The sequence below is a fragment of the Danio rerio genome, chromosome 17 (genome assembly GCF_052040795.2).
Source record: "Danio rerio strain M-AB ecotype USA chromosome 17, GRCz13ab, whole genome shotgun sequence".
Taxonomy (NCBI): domain Eukaryota; kingdom Metazoa; phylum Chordata; class Actinopteri; order Cypriniformes; family Danionidae; genus Danio; species Danio rerio.
Genome location: NC_141037.1, coordinates 21,835,937 through 21,848,610, shown reverse-complemented (window position 1 = coordinate 21,848,610; position 12,674 = coordinate 21,835,937). Strand labels below are relative to the sequence as shown.

At 33.1% G+C, this 12,674-nt stretch overlaps 2 protein-coding genes across 2 annotated transcripts in view; both read right to left on the bottom strand.

The window, feature by feature from the left end:
• LOC141378555 (uncharacterized) overlaps positions 1 to 12,674 on the bottom strand; it is an 876,076-nt gene that overhangs the window by 843,522 nt on the left and 19,880 nt on the right. The window lies entirely within an intron of this gene.
• LOC147833064 (uncharacterized) lies at positions 4,220 to 10,562 on the bottom strand. The gene is made up of 12 exons (XM_087290356.1): positions 9,468 to 10,562; positions 8,955 to 9,384; positions 8,542 to 8,633; positions 8,332 to 8,364; positions 8,095 to 8,136; positions 7,873 to 7,911; positions 7,648 to 7,686; positions 7,426 to 7,464; positions 7,006 to 7,047; positions 6,844 to 6,906; positions 6,622 to 6,666; positions 4,220 to 4,393 (listed from the first exon to the last, which is right to left on the bottom strand). The coding sequence occupies exons 2-12, from the start codon at positions 8,970 to 8,972 to the stop codon at positions 4,318 to 4,320; spliced, it is 528 nt and encodes a 175-aa protein (XP_087146482.1). The 5' UTR covers positions 8,973 to 9,384; positions 9,468 to 10,562; the 3' UTR covers positions 4,220 to 4,317.

The following is a 12,674-nucleotide window of genomic DNA, read 5'->3' as shown; positions in this document are numbered from 1 at the left end:
TTTTGTAGTTGTTTTGGGACTAAAAATGTATAGATTTCCCATTTTAGGTTTACTTTTAAAATTGCACTGCACACTTTTTTACTTTGATTTTAAATGTACTGTTAATTGTAAAAACACAATATTGTTAGTGAGTTGTTTTTTTACCATTTGCACTGTTGTGTGTGAAAGCATTTAATCTGTTTGCATTTAATCTGTTTGCATAAGGAAATGTTTTTACTGATATGCATCTTTAGCTGAAGCATAACAATAAAATAAATATTTTTCAAAACCGGAACAACTGCACATTTATTTGTTCTCTTGAATTCTGAGAATTTGATTAACAGTTAATCTTATAGTGAGACAAGTTTCAACCTCGTGACATTGTGTGCTAAATGCTGAGTTCAAATGCTAAAAAAGATTAAGTCTGTCAACGGCAGCTCTTTTTAAGCAGTGTAAGTGGTTTCATAATACCATGTTCAGACAGTAATGCAGCTTTGATCATTCATTTTCCATATGTAACTGGGCCATCAGAACGAGAGTTCAATTAGTTAATATGAGAAAACTGACAGCTGACACAGTGCTGATCTTCTCCGTGTTTATGAGGCCTAATTAGAAACACATTTTAAAGCATTTCTGGGGACCTTTCACCTTCAAGTCTTCAGCTTTTACAAGTCAAAGCTGCTTTCCACAAATGAACTATAAAATGGTTAAAAAAAGTGCCAGTAAGTTACTGTAGATTTTATAGGAAATTGTTAACAGTGTAGCCCTAGTTTTGTTTTATGTAGTAAAGGAATGCATTCAGTGAAAGAATTTCTTCAGTCAAACACAAAAAAATACTTGAAATACTTTTCATAACATTAAAAAAATCCATAGCATTTTTGTTTCAAGCTTTAGATCCCAGTGGTGAGGGACAACGTTTACTTTATACAATTTTAACAGCGAGTAAAGGAATGACTGCACTTTCTTTTTTTTAATGATATTTTACTTTAAATACACCCAGTGCTTGTCTTTTGATGACTAAAGTGTCATCTCTTGATGTTTTAATGAGATGCAGGGATTAGATCAAATGAATAAACCCACAGTAGTGTGATCCTAATGCAGATAGACAAAGCAAAAAGATACCTGTTCTTAACTTTGCTTTGCTAAACCATGTGGTCTTGCCATAACACTGGTATGTGAACATTTCGCTTGGAAACTGCTGCTGTTCATATATCCAACATTATCTGTAGCCGCATTTTGAATTATCTGTAACACATTTATTTTTGTATTTTTTTTTTGCATAGATGTGGATGTACAGTAGTTGTAGGTAGCAACATTACATTTTGGGTTATTAGGGGTGTGTTGAGAAACTATTTCCTCTTCATATGCATTACAGCAAACTCAAAGTTATAAATAAATCATATTTCTCCAATGTATTTCCCTTGAATGCTACAGAAAATGATACTGTACTATAGTGCAGAAGAAAACATTATTATTATTTTTTTATTATAGTATGTCTGATAATAATTTTTCTTTTGGAGAAAGTCTTATTTGTTTTATTTCGGCTGAAATAAAAAGCATTTTTAAAAGTAAAAAAAAAAAAAAACATTTTAAGATCAAAATTATTAGCCCCTTTAAGCTAGTTTTTTTTCCGATAGTCCACAGAACAAACAATCGTTATACAATAACTTGCCTAATTACCGTAACTTGCTTAATTAACCTTATTAACCTAGTTAAGCCTTTAAATGTCACTTTAAGCTGTATAGAAGTGTCTTTAAAATATCTAGTCAAATATTATTTACTGTCATCTTGGCAAAGATAAAATAAATCAGTTATTAGAAATGAGTTATTAAAACATTTATGTTTAAAAATGTGTTGAAAAAAATCTCTCCATTAAACAGAAATTGGGGAAAAATATACAAGGGGGCTAATAAATCAGGAGGGCTAATAATTCTGACTTCAACTGTATATTCAAATATATATTATATGTGCATTCATATATGGCCATATTATTATATAACCTGTAATTTTATATTTTATATCTAAACATGGATGCAATACCAATGGTTGAAAAAAAAAAATGTGTTAAATATTTCTATTTTTGCTTAATATTATAAAATATGTTGCTTAATATACATATTTTTATTTGTGAAATCCAATTAAGAACATATTTAATTTGCATCATTTCCATAAATCAAATTTAAATATAGGTTTGATTGATAACCAGTTCTTCCAAAGTCTGCATTCTCTGTATGCTGGAATGACTACTGTGCATCAGATAAATCATTGTTAACCTATTCATTTTTCTGCTACTGTACACTTGGCCTACTTACTGGTTACAGTACTTTGCATCTGCGATTGATGGAAATCTACAGCACTTATCCAAACCAAATAATTACACTGGTGGAGTCGGATATTATAAATATACAATCTTTCACTTGATGCATGAAGTTCAAATAAAAGCTCTATTCAATCTTTGATTGAAGTTTCCCTTGGCAAATATTCTTAAGAACTAGTCGAGTTTCTCAATGCAAAGTGATCAGTTATAAAATATGACTTTATCATTTTTCTCTTTATTATGGTTCTGTTTTAAAAGTAAATTGAGAAGAAACAACTTAAGCAAAGTGTGAAATATAAAATGTTATGCGTTAGGCTGCTGAATGCTGGATTCTGAAAACAAAAGATTTTGCCCAGAGTTTTTAGCTGTAAAGAATGAGTGTGTCTGTGTGCATTCAGAATTGTTAATAATTAATAATTATTTACAGAAGTAGCAGCACCAATCCAATACCAAAGGAGCAATGTTTATGTAATTGATATGAAACTTTTCAAAAAAGTTGTTTTAATTTAGGAACTTGGAAAGTGCAAATGCAAGTATTGCATTATAGTATGTTATTCATTCATTTGAATTCAACTGACCCAGCCGAGGCTCGAACCAGCAACCTTTTTGCTGTGAGACGGGAGCTCTGCCCACTACACCACCTTGCTGCCCATATTATTATATTATATTATATTATATTATATTATATTATATTATATTATATTATATTATATTATATTATATTATATTATATTATATTATATTATTCATAAATTTTCGGCTTAGTCCCTTTAATTATCTGGGGTCGCCACATCGGAATGAACCGCCAACTTATTTAGCATATGTTTTACTCAGCGGCTGCCCTTCCAACTGCAACCCATCACTAGGAAACATATATACACACTCATTCACACTTAAACACAATTTAGCTTACCCAATTCATCTATACCACATGTCTTTGGACTTGTAGGAGAAACCGGAGAACCTGGAGGAAACCCATGCGAACACAGGAAGAACATGCAAAGTCTACACAGAAATGTCAACTGAACCAGCTGAGGCTCGAAACAGCGGCCTTCTTGCTGTGAGGCGATTGTGCTACCCACTGTGCCACTGTGACCCCCCTCTTATTAAATTATATTATATTATATTATATTATATTATATTATATTATATTATATTATATTATATTATATTATATTATATATAATTTATCATTACTAAAATACTCTTTGATTTTAATTTTAAAATCTTCAGAGTTGCATAAGTCAAATTATTAGTTTTTCATGAACCCAAGTAAAAAAAGGATATTAAAAACAAGAAATATTTTTTCAAAACAGAGCCACCCTTTGTAACTCACTTGCTTAATAACTAATTAAAACAGTTCATTATTTCTTTGTCATTTTATTATTTTGTGCTCCTATCAATTCAGTGTCCTGTTTCTCTAAAAACGATATTCTTTTTAGCTTCTTTTTAGTCTATTAGTCATACCCCTGTAATACATGATTTGCTTGACAAGAAAACTGCACAACTTTAAAGGGGAAAAAATAATATTTTGGGCAAAAAAAAAGAGCAAGGAAATAAAAAGAAAATTAGATGTTAATCTGTGGTCATTGGTGATTCACAAGGCATCAGCTACAGTACCATCACTTGTGATTAAAAAAAAAAACTTTGGCTCCTGATGATACATTATTTCAGTACCAATAAATAATCTATAGTGCATTCATAACTGTTTGGAGATGTACTGTATATGTTTTTTTGTCTCTCAAAACTGCTGGAAGCCATTGACTTGTATTTCAAATCACATGGCTTAAGGGTAAATATAAGAACAGCAGCTTGCAAATTTTGGGTGTCCCATCCCTTTAAGCCTCCTGGTACATCAATTATGCCATATGTTGACACATTTATGACACACATATTCTAGAAATGCACAAACATACATAGATACATACTTTAAGGCATTTTTATTTAAAATGCTGTTTAAATCTGCAGGATTACCCTGTTTTTTTATTGGAGAACTTTGCTTTATTTGATATCTCTTGATGTTACTGGTTTTCTTCTTGTGGTTCAGCTCCAGAGCCATCAGAATCATTTTGACCATTGTTGTCATCATGGTAAAATCTGTTTAAAAACAAAAATATGCAAATGGTGTTTGTATGTAGGTTTATGAGAAAAATCTCTTATTATGATACAAGTCATCTCATATCCTGACATACACAATGATATACATTTGATGTTAACATTATTAATCCTTTGGTAAAATTGTAACTACTGTACGTTTCTTAAGAATAGTTTTTAACACTTTTTGAACAGCAGTTTTAATAACTAATTTATTTTTTGCCTTTGTCATGATACTATATTCAGCTTAAAGTACAATTCAAAGACTTAACTAGGTTAATCAGCTTTTTTATAGATTAAAAACTGATTTTATTCCAGCCAAAGGCTTTAATAAAATCCTTTAAACTGAGGCTTCCTTCATCTCGGTGGCCGAGAGAGCTTTACGTCATGCAATTTAAGAAAACACTTGCAATTACAAAAAACAACAGCAAATTAAGAAAAGCTTCTCTGTTTGACAGCACAAATGCTGGAAATCCCCACAACGTATACACATTAAAAAGGTCCGCTGCATTTTCCCACAATGCAAACATTTTAATAAAACGTGTGCATTTATTTTCCTACAACGCAAAAACATCAGAACAACGGAAATGTTTCAAAGGTAACCAAAAACGTGACGGACACCCGTGTGCCATGACTATTGCTCAGTGAAGTTGTAGGTGATCTTTGAAAAGTGAGTTTTTTGTTTGTTTATTTTAATATCCTGATTCTCGTGTCTTTAGTATTTATTAGCCTAAATAACTGTATCCTATATAGCCGGGTCTGTAAGAAAATGCGACACGTTTTCGTAATTTATTTTTTTTTGCTGTGAGAAAATGCTGCACGTTTTATAAATTTTTTTGCATGGTGAGAAAATGCAGCGCGTTTTATTAATTGTGTTGTGAGAAAATGCAGCGCGTTTTATAAAATTTTTGCTTTGTAAGAAAATGCAGTGCGTTTCCTTAATTTGTTTGCATTGTGAGAAAATGCAGCGCGTTTTATTAATTGTGTTGTGAGAAAATGCAGTGCGTTTTCTTAATTTGTTTGCATTGTGAGAAAATGCAGTGCGTTTTCTTAATTTGTTTGCATTGTGAGAAAATGCAGTGCGTTTTATTAATTTGTTTGTGTTGTGAGAAAATGCAGCGCGTTTTATTAATTGTTTGTGTTGTGAGAAAATGCAGCGCGTTTTATAAATTGTTGTGAGAAGTGGAGTTTATTCATAAACTAATTTCGAGAGGAGCACGTGATTATGATTGAACACGGCTGGTTCTGCATTAGCATGCATGATCCACCAATCAGGCCATTCCTAACCCACTATAAAGAGCCAGGGTTTTTTCACTACAGTCATCTTCGATTTGAAGAATCCCTCCTTCCACCCCTACCTCTTTACCTTTCCCTCCATAGGGCGGCACGGTGGCCCAGTGGTTAGCACTGTTGCCTCACAGCAAGAACGCCACCGGTTTTAGTTCTTTAACAGGCCGGTGGTCGTTTCTGTGCGTACTTTGCATGTTCTTCCTGTGCTCGTGTGGGTTTTCCCCGGGTCCTCCGGTTTCCTTCCACATTCCAAAAACCTTGCACTACAAGTGAATTGATAAATCTAAATTTTACACTACAGTCAAACTCTCACCCTACAGCATATCTTTTCATAGCATTCAATTTTTATTCATCAGTTTTTGTCAAGGGGGAGTGGTCGAGATCTACCTGAGCTCAAGGCTGCCCTCTCGTCCTCAAATGGGAGGGAGCCCAGGGCTCAATTTACTTTTGAGCTCAGGGCTCTCCGGGGACAGCATGCCAAACTTGCTTATAATTAATCATCAGCTAAGTGTGAACTCTTAAAAATGCTGCTCGTTTTCTGGATTTGTTCGCATTGAGAAAATGCAGCTCGTTTTATTAATTGTTTGCTTGTGAGAAAATTCAGCGCGCTTTATTGTTTGGGTTGTGAGAAAATGCAGCACATTTTATTAATTGTTTGCGTTGTAAGAAAATGCAGCTTGTTTTTACAAAAAATTATGTTTGCTATGTGACTATTAACAGCATATGTGCTGTCAAATGGATAAAAATCTTTTCTCAATTTGCTGCTGTTGTAATTGCACGTTTTCTTAAATTGCAGCACAATAAGCTCTCTCACCCACTGTATTAACATCTTATGATGCAGCAACCTAAATATGCAACCACATAAGTTTCACTAACACATAATGAGTAATTTTGCCACATCAACAGTAAACTGTTGCGTTGTTCATTTGAGAATGACTTACTGGCCGTAGTCTTGAGGGATGTAATCATTGTTAGTCGATCCATTGCTATTGTTACACAGAAAAACATGGCATTTGAAGTCTGTTTACAGTGAATGAGTAATTAGTTTATGAAAGTAAAGTTATGAAAAATAAGAGGCAAACATACAGTCACACTGACATAAAATGAGCCGATCTTAACTAGTAAGCGTTTTCTCAGTGTTTATGTCAGAATGGCTGACTTACGGGTCATAGTTTGCAGTGACTTGGTTATTTTCCGACACTCCATCCGAATCACTGATTCCAGATCTATTACAACACAAAAAATGAAAAAGCAATGTTAAAATGGAAACTGCTCCCCTCTTGCTAAATCTAAAATGTTGCAGTGATTATAACAAAATGACTTACACGTCCTCCTTTTCAGAAGAAGACACATCACCACTTCCAGAGCTGTTACAACACACACACACACACACACACACACACACACACACACACACACACACACACACACATGCAAATGTGCAGTATACATGCAGTAACAATTGCTCTGTCATTTTTTATCACGATTAAACATTATTAGAACCAATTTTAACTACTAAACATACATTGCTGTCTAATTCTTATTGAACTTTAGACCTTTGTCTACAGCACACACACAAAAGTAAATGTACAGTTTACATTACATACAGTATTAACTGCCCTGTGTCATTTTTTTGTGTTTTAACATTGTAATGACCACTTTTAACTACAAAACAAGCATTGCTGTCTATTTCTTACTGTATTTCTCACTTAATGAAATGTAAACTTAATTTTCGAATGACTTACTGTTCACTGTCAGACATGAAGTTGATGCTAGAGCTTTGTCTACAACATACACACAAAAGCAAATGTACAGTATACATTGCATAGTAATAACTGCCCTTTGTCATTTTTGAATGAGGATCAATCATAAGAACCAATTTTAACTACTAAACACGCATCACTGTCTAATTCTTACTGTATTTCTCTCTTAATGAAATGTAAACTGTTCATTTTAGAAGGACTTACTGTTCACTGTCAGACATGAAGTTGATGTTAGAACTTTGTCTACAACACACACACAAAAGCAAATGTACAGTTTACATTACATACAGTATTAACTGCCCTGTGTCATTTTTATTGTGTTTTAACATTGTAATGACCACTTTTAACTACAAAACAAGCATTGCTGTCTATTTCTTACTGTATTTTTCTCCTAATGAAATGTAAACTGTTCATTTTCGAATGACTTACTGTTCACTGTCAGACATGAAGTTGATGTTAGAGCTTTGTCTACAACACACACAAAAGCAAATGTACAGTATACATTACATACAGTAATAACTTCCCTTTGTCATTTTTGAATGAGGATCAATCATAAGAACCAATTTTAACCACTAAACAAGCATCACTGTCTAATTATTACTGTATTTTTCTCTTATTGAAGTGTACACTGTTCCTTTTAGAAGGACTTACTGTTCACTGTCAGACATGAAGTTGATCTTAGACTTTGGTCTCCTACAGTACAACACACACACAAAAGCAAATGTACAGTTTACATTACATACAGTATCAACTGCCCTGTGTCATTTTTTTTTATCGTGTTTTAACATTGTAATGACCACTTTTAACTACAAAACAAGCATTGCTGTCTATTTCTTACTGTATTTCTCTCTTAATGAAATGTAAACTATTCATTTTAGAAGGACTTACAGTTCACTGTCAGACATGTACTCAATTCCAGGTCTATTACAACACACATAAAAGCAAAAGTTTAACAAATATCGAAATATGACAGATGTAGTCAATTTAATGTTGATTAGTATTTTACAAATTCTAACTTTTCAGGATGCACTTTACAAAAAAAAAAAAAATACTCAGCAAAATTATAATAAATATTATATAATATATAAATGTACATACACTTCATAAGTGTCTCTACTAAGAATTCTGTGTCTAACTCTGGATTTAGCATTACAGCATGATATTGCTGTAAGCAACATCAACACTCTCAGCTGAAAAAGAAGAGACAAAGATGTAAATTATGATCATTGGATTTCAAAATTAAGAATGGCAATGCAAAATAAAAACCATTATAATAAATGATAAACATAATTGCCAGACTGAAAACCAGTATAAACAATTGTAAAACTACTTATACTGTTAATATCTTTACAGTTACTGTGTACATAAATAAACACTCAATAACAAAGCAGAAACTGCTCAAAACAATGGAACAAAACGTCCCAAATTATAGCTAATACATCATTAATGATATCCATGTCACTTTATTACTTTAAATTGTATTAAATTTACAATATAAATGGATACAGTACCATATTGTGAAGAGACATGGTGAGCCACTAGAAGATCAATATAAATGCCAGAAATGTTTCCCAGACTCTTATTAAACACCTTATATAGTAGAGTTGGAATAAGAAATGAGACTGACACATTTTTCACCCAATTGCATCCTTACAGCATCTTTCTTATTGGTGGTAAAACAAGCTTTAAATAATGAGATTCCATAACCAGTGCTCACATGCTTTTGTACATCAGTGTAAATATGATATCTGTTTGCAAAAGAAATAATTTCTGTTGATGAGCTGATAAGTGCATTCAAATAACGCAGTAATGCAAATGGATGCAAAGTAAATACACTTAAAGGGATAGTTTAATTAAAAATGAATATTTGCTCACTATTTACTCACCCTCAAGTGATACCAAACCTTTTGTTGAACACAAAAGAAGATACTTTAAAGAAGGCTGAAAACCTCTAACCACTGATGTCTGTAGTAGGAAAAGCAAACAATATGGAAGTCGATGGTTACAGGTTTTCAGCTTTTTACAGAAAATTTTATTTCGTGTTCAGAACAGAAGAAAGAAACTCATCAAGGTTTGAAACTAAAAGAACTTTAGAGCTCGTGGTTTCCAATAATTAAATTAGATTCTAAGAGTGTGACGAATAATAAACTATGCTAAAACAAGTATCACTCATGTGATGATGCTGAGTTAAACTGCTGAAGAAAGAAAAAAGCTACTGGTACACAATCCAAAAAGCAATTGGGTCAAATGCATATGTAACTTCATCACAAAAACTTTAAATATGTTAATTACAATAATTACAGTAAATTACAATGGTTCTTTTTTGGAAACTGAGGAAACCAGTTTAACAAGGAAAATCTCTAGTCTTGTGGTCCCACTGCTCTGCACGTTTAATATAGTTTTTCTGATCTGACCAAAACACTCAAAAATTAGATAAATTTTTATGGGCAGATGCAATTGAAGATTGATAAACTAAGGCCCCAAAAGAGTTGAAATAAATATAACAAGTGAAAGAAAAAATCTGTATCACTTTATTTTGATTGTCCCTTTAATGCATTTTGTTGAATATAAGTTACATTCTATCTACAAGCCAATTAACTCTCATTAGATAAAGGCTCTATTTTGACGATCCATGCGCAAAGCAGATGCTTTCAGGGCGTGTCAGAATCCATTTTTGCTAATATAAGGACAGAAAAATCCACTTTGCTCTGTGGCGCATGGTCTAAAAGAGTTGAGTTTATTTTCTTAATGAGTTATAGGTGTGTTTTGAGCATAAACCAATCAGAGTTCCATCTCCCATTCCCTTTAAGAGCCAGTCGCGTAGCGCCATGGCACATTTGCTATTTATATGACGTAAAGTAAGTGGAAGTGGAAAAACTGAGCATTTCACAAGCAAGAAAACAGTTAAACAGAGCATCTACAGCGCGAGAATGAGAGATAAATTAATAACTTTCCCTTTCGCTCTCGTGGATAGGGAAATCCTTTATGCACAGACATCAATTAGCCTATAAATAATTAATTTCGTTTGTTAAGCGCAGGGATTTGTTTTAAAACTATTTCTAATTTCAGTTCTAATTTTCAGCAAACGAATAAATGAACAATAATAACAAAGTGTGTTCAAAATACTGAGTTATATCTTAATACACATGCTATGCCTAATATGGTCTACAATCTGACAGGTGGGCAAGTCTAAGCTTGTTTTTGATAAAACAAATATAAATATAGATATAATAAATAATACTGCTAATAATAATAATATACAAAAGCAAATTGAATGAACTGAAAACGCCTCCCAAGATGAAGAAGGTATGAAGGCAGTGGTTTTTAAATTTATGTTGGCTAGAAAATAAAGTTTTGAAATATGTTAATCCTTTATATTTATATCCTATATATACTCTTATTATATCCTATATGTATCCTTACCATTTATATCTTTTTCATATGTAAAGATATTTGAGTATTGCTGTACATCTTGTGTGTATTAAGCAGTGCGTAAGCGAGGCGCAACTCTGCGCTGGAGTTTAGAACGGGTTTGTTTTGGTCTATTGAAAAATCTATTATAGTTTCTCATAATAGCAACGCGCCAGCAGTGCGCTTAAGAACGCCTAACTTTTTAGACCAAAACACCTATGGGCGCACATATGAGCGCAAATGCATTTGCTATTTAAACAGTGTAGCGCAACGCCTCAAAACGACTCTTGCACCAAGCTGAAACTAGCAAACAACTATTGCGTCGCGCCTTGCGCCACATTGTGCCGGGTGTATGATAGGGCCCAAGTAGACTGTTAGGTTGGGGTTAGGGTTATGGTTAGTGTAAGTTGACATGTTCTTGCAAAATTACTGATAGCCAGTTAAATGTCTGTTAAAGGAGCAGTATTAGCAGATATTAAGCAGACAGTCTACTTATACTCAAATGAGAAATCATTGGCATGTAGTTGCAATGCAGAATTTAATCAACAAACTGTGCAATAGGGGCCATCAAAACAAAGTTTTACCAGTTAATCAAACATTGTCAAGATGTTTTTCTGAATAGACAGCCAGAATTAATATTATTATTTTAGACCTCTAATTACTCTGGATTTATTTGGAATAATGTTAGCTTACATAAGCTTTGTAGAATATATTTTTTCCTTAATAAATAATTGTCAGAGTTTAACATTAACAATGTAGCTGTCTCAGCTGGTGTGCGTGTGAATATGTAGGCAAACACTTGTTTGCACGAATAATTATTTTACTCAAATTTATTTTTAGACAAAGCATATAGGCTATTAAATGGTTCCTAAGTAAATAGTCTTGGAAACTGGAACAACTCCACATTTAATCATTCATTTATTCATTTTATTTTCGGCCCAGTCCCTTTATTAATCTGTGGTTGCCACAGCGGAATGAACTGCCAACTTATCCATCATAGGTATACGAAGCTGATGCCCTTTTAGCTGCAACCCATCACTGGGAAACACTCATACACACTCTTTCACACATATACACAACGGACAATTTAGCTAACCCAATTTACCTAGCGCACGTTTTTGGATTTGTGGGGGAAACCAGAGCACGTGGAGAAAACCCACACCAACACAGGGAGAACATGCAAACTCGACACAGAAATGCCAAATACCCACTGTGCCACCATTCTGCCCCTCCACATTTATTTGTTTTTTAAAAACAATTCTTGAATTCTAAAAAAAGTAATCACTCGATTGCTTTACCCCCTTACTATGTCATAAGTACATTCAGACAGTATGCGCAGTACAAAAGGTTTGCTTATGTCAGTGCATTAATATTTGAAAGCGAAGAGGCAGTAGCTGCTGGCAGTTTTCTACAGTGACAAGGCAAAACAGGGATTTACCATGAGGTTAAGCTACAGTATTTAAAACAGATTGTTGATATGATGGTTGCTAAAGGACAAGGCTATTGATATAGTCTATTAAATATTAAATTTATTGTCTATTTAAATTTGTCAGTATTGTTATCGTGGGCACTTAAAAAAATTGGAGATGTTAAAAAAAATTGATACCTTCAGTATTACTACATTGCAAGATCACATAAATTGGAGTATACTTTCTTATTGTGCATGTTTAGCACAGAAGCACAAGATTTATTCACTCTCAGACAAAAGGAGGTGCCTGTGGACCAGCAGAACTGCAGTAAGTAGCCTACAATTTTATTACTGTTTTGTCAAAGCATTTTAGATGAAACTGTAGTTTGGTATGGGACCTTTTTGACAACTG